This window comes from Lissotriton vulgaris, chromosome 2_2, assembly GCF_964263255.1.
Source record: "Lissotriton vulgaris chromosome 2_2, aLisVul1.2, whole genome shotgun sequence".
NCBI lineage: Eukaryota > Metazoa > Chordata > Amphibia > Caudata > Salamandridae > Lissotriton > Lissotriton vulgaris.
The window spans coordinates 298,392,766-298,412,333 of NC_141688.1; the positions used below are offsets into that span (position 1 = coordinate 298,392,766).

At 48.2% G+C, this 19,568-nt stretch overlaps 1 protein-coding gene across 1 annotated transcript in view; it reads left to right on the forward strand.

Moving 5' to 3' along the window:
• Window positions 1-1,388: 1,388 nt before the first annotated feature.
• LOC147729340 (astacin-like metalloendopeptidase) overlaps window positions 1,389-19,568 on the forward strand; it is a 173,144-nt gene continuing 154,964 nt past the window's right edge. Inside the window, exon 1 of the mRNA XM_086959830.1 lies at window positions 1,389-1,457. Within this exon, the coding sequence (XP_086815956.1) occupies window positions 1,389-1,457 (69 nt within the window). The remainder of the gene's footprint in view (window positions 1,458-19,568) is intronic.

Here is a 19,568-nt window from a genome sequence, read left to right on the forward strand (position 1 = left end):
CCTTGTGTGCACCAGGCCCCAGTGCATCCTTGCTGGGCCAGTGTTTCTGGCCTCAAACCAATGGCTCAAACAAGGTGACTATTGAAGCAGAGGGGGCACCTTAGGGCGGGCCTCAGAGAGAAGACAGGAGGGATATGGTGCAAGATTGGGTCCATGTTTATAACAAAGAGCAGAGGAGGCAGCCTGTTTCGCAAGGCAGGGGCTATCATTCGAGAAGCAGGTAGAGAGGCGCTGAATCCCAGGGGGTGGGAGGCACACTACACCAGAATCATGACTGCATTACTTTCCCTAACATCTCACACATCTGCTGAGTTGTAGCCCCTGTTTCCCTCATACTGCACAAACCAATGCTGGACGAAATATTAAATAATTCAAACATTCACCTCCAGGCAAGAGATCTGGGATAAATCCAGTGTTCTTGTGCTCACCGCGCCACCCCAGTTTGGACCCAGCTATATGCAAATGAGTCTTGACCCTGCTTCTCATGGAAACAGTCCAGCTCGCAGTGCCAAGCCAGGTCCTCCCTGGCTCAGAAGCAGGCCTCGTGGGGCCAGTATCGGGTATCACCGATCATCAGCCAGGCTAGCAGGAATCCAGTGGCAAAGTGATGAGTAACCGATGGCGAAAAATGCTCCACAAACACATGATGGACGGAATGTTGAATAAATCAAACTTTCAGACCCAGTCGAGGTTGTGGGTTAGATTTATCGTTGTTTTGGTCACCACGCCACCCCAGTTGTGACTCCAGAGTATGCAAATCAGTCCTGACCCTGTTCCTCTGGAGTGCAGCCCGGCCTAACCTGCCAAGCCAGGTCCCTCCGGGTCTCTTTGTCTTTGCTTATCAACACACGCACATTCCTGTGCGGTGTACAAAGGCATAGATTGATCCTTGAATGCGTATTTAATCACCCCCTAGTTACGAGCCCAGAGGGGAGCAGGCCCCACCCTCGAGCGCCTCTCCCTGTTTCCACCACTAATCCTCTCCCCTGCAAGGAGTTTGTCGCTAACCTGGCCGGGGGGCGGCAGATTGTGAAGATGGGATAAGACAGGCCGAAAGGTCACCTCATCCGCTTCAGAGCACACCCCCTGCAGGTTGTCGCCTGCTTAGGGCATGACCCCTAACCCCTGCAGGACCTCCTGGGGGCTGTCGCGTCACCTCGGTGGAGCTCTGCAGGGCGTGCAGTCGAGTGCGTTTCTTGCAGGTCAGCAGGAATTATTTGTTGCAATGGGCCTGGAGGTGACTGACGCCTGACCCCCACGGACCCCCCACCCCCGTCCATCCGACTGCTGTTATAAGGCACCCCAAGACCCAAGAGAGGCAGGAGAAGGACTGTGCGGGCGAAGAGAAGAGACACTCAGAAGAGGACATTATCCTGAGACCGTCGACCATGGACGTCACCACAGCCGTCACCATTGTGCTGTCTGTGCTGCACCTCACGCTGGGCAGACGCCTGGAGGTAAGGAGCGCCCCTCGCCCCCCTTATATCTGACACCTCCCGCCCCCGAGAGAAGCAGCCACACTTGCTGACGTCTAGAGAGGGCTGAAGCGTCGTGGTTGGGCTGCTAGAGACACCTAACTCCTGATGCGGGGCCTCCGGGCCTTCTCAGGCCTTGGCTTAGCGCTTGGTGAACTGATGACTTAATGATATATCGAGGCACTACGAAATGTTCATGCCTGGAGTTGCATCCCCCGGTCCTGGCAGTGGGTCTTAAAGTGTTTTGATAAAATACGGCAGAGAGAAAGCTCCTCGGAAAAGTTGGGTGCTGAAAGTGAAAGGGGGGGGGGGGGGGGGTGGGGGGAGCTCCAAGGGGAGGGGCAGTTTGATGAGGCTCCAGCGAGAGGATGAATCGCTCAATGCTGGAGGGAGGGGGGTTCCCGGGCCTGTGGGCTGAATTTGGGGGACAGAGGGCTGCGCGGAGGGCACCTGGGAGAGGTTCCCACCAGGGAGTGGGTCCTATGCTAGTTCATTCACCAAGTAAGATAGTGTTAGTTCTGCGTCACACGGTGGGCTCACGTACACACGGGCACACTTACTTCAAGGGGCACACACGGCCATCATTGGAGCCAGGGCAATGCGCAGCGCTCCGCATCCTCGTGAAACACTCGTGGGAAGTGCACAGAGGCAGCTGTCCACTGGGAAACACACTGTACTTCTTTGTTGACATGAGCAGAATGTGTTTTGTATCCGCTGTGTACATTATTGTCAATGGCTCCCGTGGGAAGTCGTGCGTGAAAGATGCGTCCGTCCGACCTGCGTTGAATATTTATAGACAAGTCGTTTATCAGACAGGAGAGGAGGGTGTGAATGGAACCTGCTGTCCGATTGACAGAGGGCAGGGATTTCATATCACATTATTGCAAAGTTAGAGTTCGGTAAAGTCGCGCAGTGCTTCGAAGCCCCACGTGCGCTGTGGGACGGCTCTGGGAGTGAAGCGCTTTCTGCCCCAGTGGAGTCAGGTTCCCTGCGGTGAGCTCAGGCGGCGCATTAAAGCTAACTTTTAAGTAATATTGTGCTTTGTTGCTTATTTCACTCCTTCTTATCTGGCCATGGGATGTGTCTGGCACCAGAATGCCGGCTCCTGCACCAGGATGTTTCAGACAATGGATGTACATACAGACGGACAGTCCACTGTACATTAAGGGCGCGTGCGCAGCTTGCAAGCTCTCCTTTGCTTCAGACGTCACGGGCTCTCAAGGTTGTCAGTTGTCCCACTCCTACTTTAATTCTGATAGTGTGTGTGGTGTCTGGGTAATGACCATTCCATGCCACCCTCTAGGGCGCGTGCGCAGCTTGCAAGCTCTCCTTTGCTTCAGACGTCACTGGCTCTCAAGGCTGGCAGTAGTCTCACTCCTACTTTAAGTCTGGTAGTGTGTGTGGTGTCTGGGTAATGACCATCCCATGCCACCCTCTAGGGCGCGTGGAAGCTGCATTATTTCCATTGAAGGAGCTGCAGAGCGCCATGGTTCCCATCCTTTCCTTACCCGCCTCTTACTTTCCCTCTCCCTCTTTCGCTCCCCCTTCGAGTCCATCTTGTTTTCACACCTGTCCCCAGGCTGTTCTTGTCTGGGCCTCGGGGCCCAGTGGTCAGCTAAAGTACGAGGTCAGCAAGAGCACTGACCTATGGGTGCCTCAGTGCCCTGTGGTTAGCTAGAGCTCTGACCTATGGGTGCCTCAGTGCCCCGTGGTTAGCTAGAGCTCTGACCTATGGGTGCCTCAGTGCCCGGTGGTCAGCTAGAGCTCTGACCTATGGGTGCCTCAGTGCCCCGTGGTCAGCTAGAGCTCTGACCTATGGGTGCCTCAGTGCCCCGTGGTCAGCTAGAGCACTGACCTATGGGTGCCTCAGTGCCCCGTGGTCAGCTAGAGCTCTGACCTATGGGTGCCTCAGTGCCCCGTGGTCAGCTAGAGCACTGACCTATGGGTGCCTCAGGGCCCCGTGGTCAGCTAGAGCTCTGACCTATGGGTGCCTCAGTGCCCCGTGGTCAGCTAGAGCTCTGACCTATGGGTGCCTCAGTGCCCCGTGGTCAGCTAGAGCACTGACCTATGGGTGCCTCAGTGCCCCGTGGTCAGCTAGAGCTCTGACCTATGGGTGCCTCAGTGCCCCGTGGTCAGCTAGAGCACTGACCTATGGGTGCCTCAGTGCCCCGTGGTCAGCTAGAGCTCTGACCTATGGGTGCCTCAGTGCCCTGTGGTCAGCTAGAGCACTGACCTATGGGTGCCTCAGGGCCCCGTGGTCAGCTAGAGCTCTGTCCTATGGGTGCCTCAGTGCCCTGTGGTTAGCTAGAGCTCTGACCTATGGGTGCCTCAGTGCCCCGTGGTCAGCTAGAACACTGACCTATGAGTGCCTCAGTGTCTAGTGGTCAGCTAGAGCACTGACCTATGGGTGCCTCAGTGCCCCGTGGTCAGCTAGAGCACTGACCTATGGGTGCCTCAGTGCCCTGTGGTCAGCTAGAACACTGACCTATGAGTGCCTCAGTGTCTAGTGGTCAGCTAGAGCACTGACCTATGGGTGCCTCAGTGCCCTGTGGTCAACTAGAACACTGACCTATGAGTGCCTCAGTGTCTAGTGGTCAGCTAGAGCATTGACCTATGGGTGCCTCAGTGCCCTGTGGTCAGCTAGAGCACTGGCCTATGGGTGCCTCAGTGCCCCATGGTCAGCTAGAGCACTGACCTATGGGTGCCTCAGTGCCCAGTGGTCAGCTAGAACACTGACATATGGGTGCCTCAGTGCCCCATGGTCAGCTGGAGCACTGATCTATGGGCACCTCAGTGCCCTGTGGTCAGCTAGAGTTCTGATCTATGAAGGCCTCAGTGCTCTGTGTCAGCTAGAACACTGACCTATGTCTTCCTTAGTGCCCTGTGGTCAGCTGCAGCTCTGACCTATGCATGCCTCAGTGCCCCATGGTCTGCCAGAGCACTGACGGTTTGTGTGCCTCTGTGCCATATAGTGAGCCCCCAAAGGGGGAAACAAGGGAACCCTACTCACAGCGGAACCAGGGCAATATGTTTATCCAAAGAACAGTGGTTCCTGTGGCATATTTATTTGACACAATATTTAATATAACAGCTTAAATAAGCACTATTAAATTGTAACAGAAAAGGGTCTGGCAAGGACAGTTGTGAGATCTGCAGATGTAGGGCGCGGATCAGTGATTGTCCCTTTCCCACAATGATTGTGTCTCTTTGATAAGTCATGTAGGTTTCTTGTGGCTCTTTCTGATGGTCACAGTGGGTTTCTGTCATCTTCTCAAGGTGGCTGGTTGGTGTCAATCTGGTTGGTTTTCAGGTCTTCATATCAAAACTCAATTGGGCTTCTAGAGCTCCATGGTATGTCTTGGAGTGGGAAATGTTTAAGTCAGCACTCTGCCATTAGCTTTCCTGGTTATCATCACGGTTATTGGCCACCCCGGTCTGTTGCTTGCGTCGGTTCAGTATAGTATTTTGGGTCACTCTTCATGGTCTATTTTTGCTTCACTAGTACCCTGTCACCTACACTGGTGTCAGCGGTGCATGCATGCCTTCTCTTGTTGGAATATTGTTTCATCTATTTTTGGCCTTCCAATCTTGCAGGCTTGGCTCTTCACATGGGGCAGCTGGTTGTTTGGTTGTCTACGTCCTGCTAGGAATGTGGTTGCAAGTCTCATCCCAGTTTTAGTCACTGCCCGGTGAGACTGTACGGGCAGTTGTGATATGCCCTCAAACTAATGATGAGGGTCTATTGGACTGTCTTATTTCAGCTTGTTGTACTTACTTGATGATTGCCATGAAGGCTTTAACCAACCCATTCTCTTGTGGCCATTTTGGTGTGACCCAGCAATGCTTGAAGTTCAGGTGCAGTGAGAATTGAGTGGTAAATGGGAGTCAGTTATCAGTTTTGATGACCTGGAATTACCCAGGCAGCCAATGACTCATCTAGAGCATAGATGCCATCTTTTGAGCAGGTTGATGTCATTGACATAACTACAGCGAAGCGTGAAGCATGAGTACTCGTCCATCATGATAAGGATGTATTTGTCTGACTTCAGGCAGCTAAATAAATCAGTTACAAAATGTTGCCATACTCAGTCAGAAAGTGACCGCATCTGCAGTAGCAGAGGGAGAGAGTTTGCCTGTTGTGCTAATGAGTCTTACTATATCAGTGCTAAGGAACTTTGCATAGGAATGTGGAGTGTGTGGGAGCTTGCATTCTATGTTATATGTGGCCAGCTAGCTTTCAAGTGAAGTCAGTTACACTGGAGCTGGCTGAGGGATAGCTATGTCCCAGTTGTAGGGATAACATCTTCTTGAATAAATCATTTAACTTACCCTTGCTGTCTTGCTGTTATTTTACGGGTATAAGAATTGGCTACGAGGAACACAGAAGGTTTTGCTTGCAGGTGGAGAAGGTAATGGGTGGGCGAGCTGAGTGAGACTCACAGCTTGACTCCAAGAATATTGTTGTTTCATTCAACATATTCAGGGGTGGAAGAACTGTCAGTTCAGTTCAGTTCAGTTCAACTTTATTCGGATACAATAGTACCCATGAAAGCACACAAAACAAACACATCACAATAGTTCATACAAAAGAATTAAAATACGATATACAGGTATCAAAAGTGAATTGTGCAAATCTGTTCATCATGTCAGTATATGTAAATGTTAAAAAAAACTTCACAGTTTATATTAAGCAGTATCAGTGGTCCATCATGGATCTATGCGCCCTTGTTAAGGTTTTTAGGAAAGTGCTAGTGCGAAAGATAAGTTCAACATCATTTAATTCTAGTATTGATCGAAATGCTACCTCCAGAATAATTGGTCTTCTTTTATTAAATTAGGGACATAAAAACTGTTTAAAATATTTGATATAGTGTTTGCAGAAAAATATAAAGTGCATAATAGTTTGCTCACTCCTCCCATCACAAGAACACAAATTAAGATTCGAATTTGGGCAATGACCAAGTGGGAAGCAAAGTGCAAATCGAATTATACCAGCTCTTAAACGAAACAGTAAGCTCGTCTCCCAACGGCTCATTGGTAAAGACAAATACGTGTGAAGCGGATAACTGTACCGTTCAATGGCCATATAGTTGCGCACAGTTGTTTTCCTGGCCTCTGCCATCTCCCGCTCATTCTTATATAGGGAGTACAGAGTGTTCTGCATTTCCTTTTTTGCAACTGAGGCTGCTAATGTGGGGTCCCAGAAGACACTTTCCCCTTTAATACTGCGCAAACTGCTCAGTACACCGCTCAGCCATGGGATTTCTAAGCCCTTATCACAGCGTAAACAATCCTTGATAATCAGCTGCGTCAGGGAGGCTGCTTCATTCTTCTACACTGCAATCCACATAAGTGCCGGACGTGCCCGAATAAAATCAGTTATAAAAATTATATTAAGCTCTTTGTGGCATATGTATTGGGGGGTGGAAATTGGGGTGTTTAATAATTTTCTGCAAAACCTATTTTCTTCCTGCTGGATTACAGAGCAGTTGGCTGTTCCCTAGATCTCGACTCCATATGTGGCCACCGGGGTGCACTGAAGTTTATAAATTTTCTGTACAGCTAAAAGCACACCCGTGGTCTTAGGGTGAGGTAGGCTTAAGATCGAGTTGGTGGCCTTTGAGAACTTGCTCCTGGCGTGAGCTAAAAGCTCACTCCAGGACTTGTTCGCAGCAAAGGCCAATCCTAAATATACAAAGGATCTTACTGAGGTTAGTTTTTGGCTGTCTATTGTGATCAGGCCTATGTCACGCTTTCCCAGGCCACTACTCTTTAAAAATGATTTCTTGAAATTTACCCGCAGGTCTAATTTTTTCATATAATTGTTAACATTTTGAACAAGAAGACGCAGTGAATTTGGGGCACGGCCTATGAGAACCGTATCGTCTGCGTAAAGCAGCACAGGGATGGGTTCTTTATTAATATATGGGACATCTTGAGTAGCCAATCTCAGGGAGGCATTGAGGCCGTTGATATATATAATAAAAAGCAGGGGGCCAACACGTATCCTTGTCTGACCCCCCTGCTAATATCAATGGGCCCCGAAACCTCTCCACCCACCCCAATCCTTACTTGGGCCTTGAGGTCTCTATGCAAATATGCCAGAAAATTTACCAAAGTTTCATCCAGACCTCCAGCCAAAAGGATTGCCCACAGCCTTGACCTATTCACTAGGTCAAAGGCTGGGGACAAATCCATAAAAGCCATGTAGACAGGGAACTTCTTAGCGATAGCATATTTACCAATAATTAGGTTTAGGTTGAGGCATTGTTCCTTGGTTCCTACCTTGCCCCTAAAACCCAACTGGCAAGGATCTAGGATGTCGTTTGCTTCTATCCATTTCACAATTTTGTTATACAGGACTCTACCTAGAATTTCGGGGTATTATCTATTAAGGAGATAGGTCGGTAGTTACATGGAAGAGATCTATCTCCCTCCTTGAAGATCGGGACTATTATACTTCTGGCCAAAGTTTCAGGTATCTTTGCCAACGTCAAGTTATTAAAAATATTCAGAAGCAGCGGGGCCCAGAAGGTCGGGTTCCACTTAATTAAATCTTTAGGCAGCCCATCAGGGCCTGGCGCTTTGTTGCCTAAGCTCTGATTAATCGCTTCAACTACTTCTGACATACTGATATCTATAGGTGTTTGATTACCTGGAATAAGGGTTGATTCGCATGGAGATGGAGTGGAATAAATAGTTGAAAAGTGATCCACCCATGCGTCGCTAGCTATATTACAACTGATCGGCGTCAGGGACTGGCCCATAGAGCGGACTTCCCTGACCGCCGCCCAGAAGATGTTACCATTTTTTAGATTAGCCTCCTCAGACAATTTGTCCCATTGTTCCCTCAAGAGTTCATTCTTCTTGCATTTAATAGCCTCCTTATATTTCTCTCTGGCCTGCTTGACTCCCATAGAGCACCTCGGGGTGGTGGTTAATGCCACGCCCTCATCGCCGGCCGAAACCACACCTGCTTCCAGGCCGCTCCGAAACGGACCCACGGACGCTTCTCCTGCCACACGTGCAGCTTCACCTGCGACAGAACCACCAAACCTCCAAGGACTGGACCCAACCACCTCCGCTGCATACTCCTCAACACCCGCTCCGCACACAAACACGCTGTCGAGCTCTGAGATCTGCTCGACACCTCCGCCCCAGACGTGGCCTTCCTGACGGAGACCTTGTGGAACGACTCCTCGGTGCCTGACATTGCCATAGCCATCCCGACGGCTACAAGATCCCCCGCAGGGATCGCACCAATGGAATCGGAGGAGGAATAGCCATTGTCCACAAGTCCACCCTCAAGGTCGCCACCCATGCAGATGACACCTTCAACACCGCCGAACACCTGCACTTCCGGATCCACACCGATCCCAACAACACCCTCAGAGGAACACTCATCTACAGACCCTTCGGACCCTGGGCTTAGTTCAGCGACTCCATCGCCGACCTCGCCTGCACCCACGCACTCGCCTCCACAGACTACATCCTCCTCGGGGACCTGAACTTCCACCTCGAGAACAACAACAACGCCAACTCCGCCACCCTGATCGACAACCTTGCCAAACTAGGCCTCAGACAACTCGTCACCGCACCCACCCACGCTGCCGGCCACACGCTGGATCTAGTCTTCTCCACAGGCTCCCACATCGCCTTCGACCACACCACCGAACTCCACTGGACCGACCACCGCTGCATCCATTTCACCTTCAAGAAATCAACCACGCACCACTGCACCCAACACCTGCCTCACCACTGCTGGAGAAAAGTCACCGAAGACCAGCTGATCACCTCCCTTGCCAAGAACCCACCCACCAACCCAGACGCCCAGCCCGAAACCTCAGACAGTGGATCGACAACTACGCCAACACACTCGCCCAATCAAGAAACCCTCCAACAGCCACGCCAACAAGAGACCACCTGTTTCACCGACGAGCTCCAGACCTCTAAACGCTCATGCAGGAAACTGGAGAAGACATGGCTCCACGAACGCACACCGGACAACCATGCAGCCCACAAGGACGCCACCCGTAGACACCACCACCTCATCAGATTAGCCAAGAGATCCTCCTTCAAAGACCGCTTGGATAACAACGCACACAACAGCAAAGAGCTCTTCAGCATCGTAAAACAACTCTCCAACCCCAGCGCCAACGCCAACGACATCCCGCCCTTACAAGAACTGTGCTACTCACTAGCCATCTTCTTCCACTGCAAGATCGCTGACATCCACGACAGCATCAACACCACGACCGCCCGACTACGCCAGACTCCACCTCCCCTGTGAACACCACTAGCGCCAACCGTCTGACCTCCTGGTCCAACGTCAATGACGACGAGAGACGCAAGGTCATGAACTCCATTCACTCAGGATCTTCGTCTGACCCGTGCCCACACCACGTATTCAACAAAGCAGAACCATCGCTCCCCAATTATGGAAGGTCATCAACATCTCCTTCGAAACAGCGACATTCCCGGAAAGCTGGAAGCAGGCCGAAATCAACGCCCTCCTCAAGAAGCCCAAAGCGGACCCCAAAGGACCTCAAGCACTTCCAGCCCATATCCCTGCTCTGGTTCCCGGTAAAGGTCATCGAGAAAATCGTCAACATGCAACTGGCCCGACACCTTGAAGACAACAACATCTTGGACCCGTCCCAGTCCGGATTCAGATAAAACCACAACACAGAGACAGCCCTCATCGTCGCCACAGATGACATCAGGTGCCAACTAGACAACTGTGAAACATCATCTCTTATCCTCCTGGACCTGTCAGCCGCCTTCGACACGGTCTGCCATCTCACTCTAAAGACACGCCTCCTAGAAGCCGGAATCCAAAAGAAGGCTCTTGACTGGACCACGTCCTTCCTCTCCGGCAGAACCTAGAGCGTCCGCCTCCCACCCTTCCGATCCAAAGCCACCGACATCATCTGCGGCGTCCCCCAGGGCTCATCACTCAGCCCAACGCTGTTCAGCGTCTACATGGCCCCCCTCCCACAAGTGTCCCGCCATCACAACCTCAACATCATCTCCTACGCTGACGACACCCAGCTCGTCCTCTCCATCACCAAGGACCCACACACCGCCAAAACCAACCTCCACGAAGGGAATGAAGGCCGTCGCCAATTGGATGAGGAGCAGCCGTCTGAAGCTGAACTCGGACAAGACGGAGGTCCTCATCCTCGGACCCACCCCCTCAGCCTGGGACGACTCCTGGTGGCCGACCAGACTAGGAGCAGCACCAACACCCACCGACCATGCACGCAATCTAGGATTCATCCTCGACTCCTCCCTCTCCATTTCTAAGCAGGTCAACGCTGTCTCCTCCTCCTGCTACAACACCCTCCGCATGCTCCGCAGGATCTACTAGTGGATCCCGACCGAAACAAGAAGAACAGTGACACAGTCCCTCATCAGCAGCAGACTGGACTACGGCAACGCACTCTACGCAGGAATCCCAGCCAAACACCTACGACGACTACAACGCATCCAAAACGCCTCCGCCCGACTGATCGTTAACGTCCCTCGCCGCAGCCACATCACCCCCCACCTGAGAGACCTACACTGGCTCCCCGTCGACAAGAGGATCACCTTCAAGCTCCTCACCCACGCACACAAAGCACTCCACAATGCCGGACCAACCTACCTGAACAGCAGACTCAGCTTCCACACCCCAACCGCCAGCTTCGCTCCGCCAGCCTCACCCTGGCCGCTGTCCCCCGCATCCAACGAACAATCTCCTGCGGCAGATCCTTCTCCTACCTAGCCGCCAACACCTGGAACACCCTCCCTACCCACATACGGCAGACCCAAGACCTACTCGCCTTCAGAAGACTCCTCAAGACCTGGCTCTTCGAGCATTAGCAGCACCCCCTCTCCCCTCAGCGCCTTGGGACCCTCACAGGTAAGTAGCACGCTTTACAAGTACTCTGATTAATTGATTGATTGATCTAAAAGAAGAGTATTGTTAAAGCACCATCTTCTGGGGTTGTTAGGTTTGGGTAGGATGTCTAGGCAAATTGAAATAGGGGCATGGTCCGATAATAATATTGGTCGTATTTCTGCATTCATAAGTGCTTGCAATATGTTATGGGATACAAAAAAGTAGTCAATTTGTGATTGAGAATGGTGGGCCGGGGAGTAAAAGGTGTACTCTCTTGTGGTTGGACTGCATAACCTCCATGCATTTAGAAGTTTATGGTGGGTAATGGCATTGATGAAAGATTTATGTGATTTATTAGGGATATTTGAGACTCTAGAGTTCCGATCAATAAATGGATCAAAAATCTGATTACAATCACCCGCCAGTATAAAATTGTCTTCCATACAAAGAGTAATTTGTTTAGTTAATGAGGGCCAATTGAGGGGTCACCACCGGTAGGAGCATAAACATTAGAAAAAAGAGACTGGAACATCCTTCAACAACAATTTAACAATAAGCCAGCGACCCTCTGTATCAGAGTCTTGTGAGATAAATTTAACCTGAAGCGTCTTGTGACATAGTATCATGTCTCCATTGCGCTTGCCATCACCATTGGAAAAGAAGATTTCTCCCATCCAACCCTTTTTTAGTTTTAATGATTCAACTTCCGTAAGGTGAGTCTCTTGGAGAAATATTATATCCACATCTATTTTAGCCAGATGTGTTAAGACTATTTGTCTTTTTACGGGAGAGTTTAATCCCCTAACATTTCAAGATACTAATTTCAGCGGCATGGTAAATTAGAACATATAATGAATGAAGTGGTTAAGCTGTAACAATCCAATTCAGTGGAACAATAATAGAAAATATGGAAGAAGGAAAGCATTGTGTATACAGTGACAGTGACTGGAGTAAGGAAAAATAAATATGTAGAAAATGATATAAACGAACAATATAACTGATATTGGAAAACAATAGAGTTAAAAAATGTGTATTAGGAAAAGTGATTGAGAAGTTAAATGAAATAAGATGAATGGATGATAACAAATGGAATTGACATTGAAAGCTGGAGAATAACAATATCAGTAATGAATATAGTCGGAAGGAGAGAAAGATCATGATGAGAAAAGATATAAGAAGCAAAGAAATCGATGACACGTGAAAAGAGAAAAAGAGAGATATTTGAACAAGGGAAACGGAAGAAAATTAGAAACAAAGATAGAAAAAAAATACAGTAAGATAACATACCTACATAAAGAAGAATCAGGGAGACACAGGGGGGTGGAACCACATGGAACAGACGACACATCCAGGGTCTGACAATTGAAGAGTCAAGGAGAAACCACGTTAAAGGGATATAAATCTGTGGATATGATAAGTAGTAAAAATTAGGATGAATACTAGAACAAACAAGAACAAAACAAACCAGAAATGACAAAGGACAAATTTACAACAGACTTATCGAACTCCAAAGAAAATCACTTCTTAAATTACCAACTATTACGAAGAAGAGAATAAAAACGAAACATCCTGCAAATACAAAGTCAAACATTAAATTAAGGAGGAGGCCCTGAGGAATCCATAGCATTTGTTTTGCATGAGTTTATGAAGCTTTGTAGACGCAGCGTATCTTTGAACGTTGTTGTTCTGTTGTTGTATGTAAATTTGAAGAGACATGGATGGAAAAGGCCCTAGGGGCTCCTATCGAGCGAAGATCAGCTCTCATGTTAAGAAAAGCCTTACGTCTGTTGGCAGTAGTGTTAGAGTAATCTTGCGCAAAAAGTAAAGATGAACCAGACCATGTGATTCTTGGAGAAGCTTTGACCGCTGCTAATACTTTTAATAAATCTGTGTATTCTAAGACGTATAAGATGACTCCTCTTGGTCTTTGTGAAGGTGAAGCATGAGATGAAGCACGTCCTAGTCTATGTGCTCATTCAATGTTAAGCAAAGTTCCCTCTGGCATATGAAGCAACTTAGGGAGAAACGATTTTAAAAAGGTAGGAGAATCTGACCCGTCAAGACCTTTCCCCAGGCTGCAAATACGTAAGTTGTTTCGTCTATTACGGTTTTCAAGATCCTCAACTTGTCTTTGGAGCGTAGAGATTTGAGAGTGAAGTTGAGAAACAGTAACACAAGTTTCTTTTAAGGAGGAAACGCTATGTTCAACTGCATAGACTCTTGTATCAAGTTGTGACCAATTATCCGTTAAGATTTGCAATTTGGTATTGGTCTCTTCCATAAATAGTCAAAGAGCTCTAATTTCCTCCAACAAAAGTTCCATAGACACTGGGGAAATTGATTTAGGTGGCGAGGGAGGATCCTTTTTGAGGAGTTTTGTAATGGATTTCCCTAGGGTTGCAGATGAAGGATCCATTGTTATCTCTAAGCTTTGAGAGGTAGATAATAGAGAGTCCTCCAACTTCAAAAATTCATTGAAGATTTTTGAATTTTTTACAAACATTTGCTGAGTCTTAGAAGGTTGAGGATGAGATGCCCTTGTTCTGCCCATAAAGCGCTGTTTAGACACTCCCTTCTGGTACAGGTATACTGCAGATTAAACACGCTGAGAGAAAAATCAAAGAGGAGAAAAAAACTTGAAGAAGAAAAACAATTTAGCAGTGTGCCAAAAGGACTTTGAAGTTGTAGCAAAAAAATTCTCTATGGTATGAACATAAAAAGTGATGCCTCACACTTCATACCTCCTACAGGTCGATATTATGGAGTTGAGAAGAATTTGCTGATATTCACAAAATGGCTGCCGTAAACATTTCTGCCCAGTTACCTCAGCAGGGTACTAAAAATGAGATTAAACTGGTAAAAGACCAAGCTACAGTATAAGGTTTGACAAATTTTCAGTTTCTGAGCGTGGTATAAGCATATTGAGGCTTTTGTTCAGAGTTATGGCTGCATTTTTGAGGAGCAGCTTGATTGCGGTAAAAATCTAAATGGCGGCCGTGAATTGCAATGCCGCGAGAAAACTTACATACTGAAATAAAGATGTTAATTTTCCTTAATAGGAGGCGTCGAGGGTCACATAGTCATCAGCAATCCCTTAGCCACGATTGTCATCGGGCGTCTCAGTAGTGTGTCGGAACGTGTGAAGTCTCCAAGATGCACCATGGAGCTTCACCCGTGTGCGACCATGTTCCTATATGTGAAGATTTATATTGTGTCTTATTTCATTGTTTCAGCCCTAATGTATTCCTTTGGTCGAAGGAACGAAACGTGTTGGCTGATGGCCATTTTTAGGTCTCGCATGGCGAGGGCAGCGCATGCGCCCTGATAACGCCAGGCGAGACCTAAAAATGGCCATCAGCCAACACGGCTTCTTGTAATCCATACGATTTCAGAAGCTCGCTTTCTGTTCAGCCCGCATTTTCCATTGGTGCGCGTCATTTTGCATCACCAATTATGCAAAACCGGGTGTTATGATTGTCCAGGAGGCTTTTTAGTCCCTCCTGGTTACCACCCTGTCCACTTTTGGCCCCGCCCCCGGGATTGGATCTTTTACTTCCGGCGGGAGACAGTGTCTCTTAATTAGTCGCTAAGCACTTTTTTTTTGGTATTACCACGTTTATCTTCAACAATGGCTGATGCGCCTTTCATTTCTCTGGCGCGTCTTGTGTTTCTTAGGCATTTAGCTCCAAGCGCAAGAGAAATGCTTTCACTTTTGCGCTTACTGAAGCTTGCCCAGGGGTTCACTACTGAAACTCACCTCCATACACCGTGCTTCATCTTTTTTCATGGCTCGTGTTTTGTTTGCTTCATTTCATTGTTAGGCACTATATTTTTTTAATTATTTTTTACAAAGCAGCATGTTTTGTGTGCTTTCAGAGTCGTGGCTGACCCGCGTTTGGTGAATGCATCATTCCAGAAGAATTCCGATGCAAAAATCTTGAACATCTTCCCCATGTGTGATACGCTGTAAATTTCCATGCACCCCTGACGTTCAGACCGCATTATTTCTGTTAGATAATTTCGGCACAGACATCGATTACATTCCATGGGTTCTTTGTTACTTTTTTATATTTTTATATTGCATTTAGTAATTATTTAGATAGATGTGCATGGATCAGTTGCATTGGCTTACATCTGAGAAAAAGTATCCCAAGTACAAGACCAGTGAGCAGTGAATCTGTTCTTTGCTGCCGCTTGAAGTTTGTTTCCTTTTCCACATTATCAATATATTCTCCCCAACACAGACTCTGATCTTGTGAGCTGCATCCACTGCTTTATTTTCGAGAAAGTGTTGTCACTTTCCTCCACAGTAGTTCGGTTCTAGTACTGCTCCTAGTGTAAGCACCGGCTAAAACAAACGCCACTTTTCTGAAGTAGACTGCAACGTGTCTGGGCTCCATTGAGTTATTTATATAGGGACATACTGACAATTTAGCGCGAAGAGACCCAGTCTGCTCGTAAGAGCTCACTTGTTAGCCAAGCAGACCGGTCTCACTTGTTAGCCAAGCAGACGGTCTACATTTATTTTCTTAAAGAGAGATAGAGGCAGAGATGAGCAGGAGAATTTTCACACCATCAATCGGGCACTCGCCTTATTCCGCAGGAAGTGACGTTGTATTCAGGGATGTAGACTTGAAGACAAAAAACCAGGGCCACTGGAATTATGAGGGAGGGGAGCATCAAATTATGCAGAACCTGGTTTTACTAAATTATGTGGCATGTAAAGGTCAATTATGCAGCACTTTTTTGATAGTTTGACGTCATCATTTTGTCATTTTTAATTGGTAATAACTTTTGTGGAAACATTTCACCTCATTAGTACCACTGCACCCAAACACGTGGCCACGTTTTCATTAACTTTGCATCCATTTAAGCTAAACAACTTTTTTTTTGTTAAAAACCTGCAGATTATGATGCAGATGATGGATTATGTGGCAAATCCATAATTATGCGTAATAAACCCCAGCACAGAATCTCATAATTACAGTGGGCACGCAAATATCCCAATATAAAACGATTACCGGAAGCCAATGCAATACTCCATGGGCTGCGGACACGCCCTTTAGCTCCCACAACTGTGTTTTGTGCTCTTGGACACAGACACTCAAGGTTTAAAGCAACTCAAAGTAACAAACTATGAAACAGCTTAAATTGCTCTGGTTTAAGCGCCCAGTTTTTTTTCAGTTAGACGGAGAAGGATAGGTGTCAAATCATAAACTGATAACGTCTCCGTGGCAATTATTTAGCATGGGGGAGGAGCGGCCTTGCAGTTAAATAAATTATGCACCTCGATTTTTCACTTTCTTCATGAACTACAGCTCAAGAAGAAAGGGCAGCATGTGAAGGGATGATGTTTTTTTACAACCGAAGAGAATGAGCTCCATTTTGGAGCTGTTAAAACAAGTCAGTTTACAGTAAGCCAGGTGTTAATGCCATCGAAATAAATACTCTTGGAGTATATTCACAAGAATGTGTGCTAAACATCACCAGAAAATGCTAAAGCACCTTTACGCAATGCAACCCATCACGGGAACATAACCCTGTGTTAACGTGGAATTCACAGCATATCGGTACCATGCTTTAGTCCGCCAAAACCGTAGCCTATGTCCGCGATACAACCACCTCGACCGAGATGAAAACACAAACCTCAACTCGAACAAAAATGCGATGGGCCAAAGCACGATGAGGAAATCAGCAATATGCAGCGCCAGGCCTGCAATACACACATGGCAGGTGGGAAAAATCACTATAAAAGTAGAAAAAACACACAAACGGAAACTGACCAACACCCAAGCAGCATGGAGGCAGCCAGAGCAGGCGCAGAGGACGAGCGCAACACCACAAGCACCCCGGACGATCAGCCTGGGACCTCGGGGACAGGGAAGAGCAAGGACAAGAAGAAGAGGAAGACAAAATTCAGTTCGCAGGAAAACAGGATCCTGATCCCGGAGATGATGGAACACCATCAACAACTTTTTGTCACCTCCAACGTGTCATTGGGCACCAAAAATGGGGTATGGCGGGGCATTCTGGACAAGGTGAATGCCGTCGGGCATCGATGGAGCTTGTGCTGGATGACATGGAGGAGCTGGTGTCGACAGTCATCAGTGTGGAGACCAACAGGTACTGGGGGGACGGGTGGAGAGGCCCACAATGGCACACATGCACAATCAAGCAGAGCACAGTGCACACCCACAATTACTCTGGGTAATGGCCCTGATCTACACTGTCACTGTACATTGCTATGCTGTCTGTATGTAAGCATGTTCCATGCGGCCACATACACGTGGACACATTGTAATACACCATCTCCTCTTCACATTGCAGGGGCACCGTCATCACCCCCTGCACAGCAGTCCCAGCCACTCTTCACTGATAACGAGGAGAACAACCCCAGCATCGACACCCAAGCCCTCCATAACATCATTATGGACTGCCATATCCTGTTTGATGAACAATGACACAGCGACCAGACTGTGGACTGTACCCTTCTTCTTCCGCAGTGCTTGGCATCCCCGGATGGACTCTGGCTGGCTGTCCACGGGCCCATATTGTGTAGTGTGCTTGGCATGGCACTGCACCTCTCCAGCTGCAGAACTCCACTGGATGTGCAATAAACATCCAGGAACACACTGCTGTGTCATGTCTTTCATCATCCATGTATGTATGTGTGGACGAATGTAGGGACAGTGACACTGCAACAGGGACACATGCATTAGTCACTTCCTGGTCCGGACATAAACTGAACCACGCCCAGAGCCCCAGAGTCATAGGTGCAAGCCCTGCACTGGCATGGCTTATGACAGGCCAGACCACTCCGCTTTCATTCCAAGGGGGGGCCCACATAGCTACCTGTCGCAAGCGTACACGCTGGTATTGTGCAGGTCACTGGTCTAGTTGTCAACATGTCACGGCCAGTCCCTGAGGGCAGGTTTGCACACACACTACACCCATCCGACACAGGCATCACAGGCCATGTGACCATGCAAATATAAGGGGCCGATGACGTAGCATTCCCCTCTGCCGGTGGTGACTGGATGACGGACGCTCCACGGTGCTCTATCATAAAGGGCCCATGAAATATTGAACACAGGGTTAGTGGCACCTGAGGCCTTGCGGCCATCACAGGCCTACCACCATGTGGCGCTGACTTTCGTTGCACAGGGTTAGTGGCACCCGAGGCCTTGGGGCCATCGGAGGCCTACCACCACGTGGCGTTGACTTGGGTTGCACAGGGTTCGTGGCACCAGACTAGCTGAGCGGGTATGCAGCCTGGATTCCTGAAGAGTGTTGTGAGGGTAATAGAAAGACACAATAGTGTTCGCAGGGCCGCCCTAAGGTTAGGCAGTCTTTTGGTTGTTAATATGCCCTTTCAGTGCCTGTGAGGCTTCAACTACCATAGAATACAACATGCCTCTGTTCGAATCCTTTTTTGGATTGGGCCAATATGGCACACAGTCCTACTGAGCTGTCATAGCATGTGAGTTTGGTGCATTGTGTGGAGTCAAACTAAGGCAAGTTAGTGGTGTTACTGGCTCACATCTAGATGGCTTGGTAGCTTTATTCCCATTCCTGTGTGCACTCGAACCTGCAGCCTTGTTTTGTGAATTCTTTTTAACAGACTGCTAATTGTGACTTAGACCTTGATGCATCTACAGCTTCCTAGCGACGTGCAAAACCTGTGTACTGTGGTGCAGAGGTGTGTCTTGTGTAGGAGTCTGTACTGGAAATATGCCCTTTCAGTACAAAACTCTATGCCTAGACAAACTCTGTAAGAGTCCATACACTGAATGTGTGCTCTGGAGTGCAGTATGTGGAATGTTTGGCGAGATAAAAATACTCCTTCCTTGCACCTGCTTCAAGGAGGCAATGGTTTTTGTCGCAAAGCCTGGTCTGGCTGTCCTTGTAGAGTGGACTTTGTGTGAGAAACTATGGACGTTTATGCAGATGCACTCAAGGGACACCCAAGTAACGCTCCTTGAAGCAAAGTGGGACAAAGCAGTGAGATATGCTATGTGTGCGTAGAAATGGGCAGGGTTCAGGGCTAAAGACCTTTGCATTTAAAAGTTAGTGCCCTTGAAGCGTTTGCAGAAGTTTTTGTCAGTGCAAAGTTTTTGTAAATATGGGCAGTGGAGAGTAGAAAGAACAAAGGGGCATATTAGCAAGGAATTGCGATATTGATTGCAAAATGCGCTAAGCGTGTTTTTTTT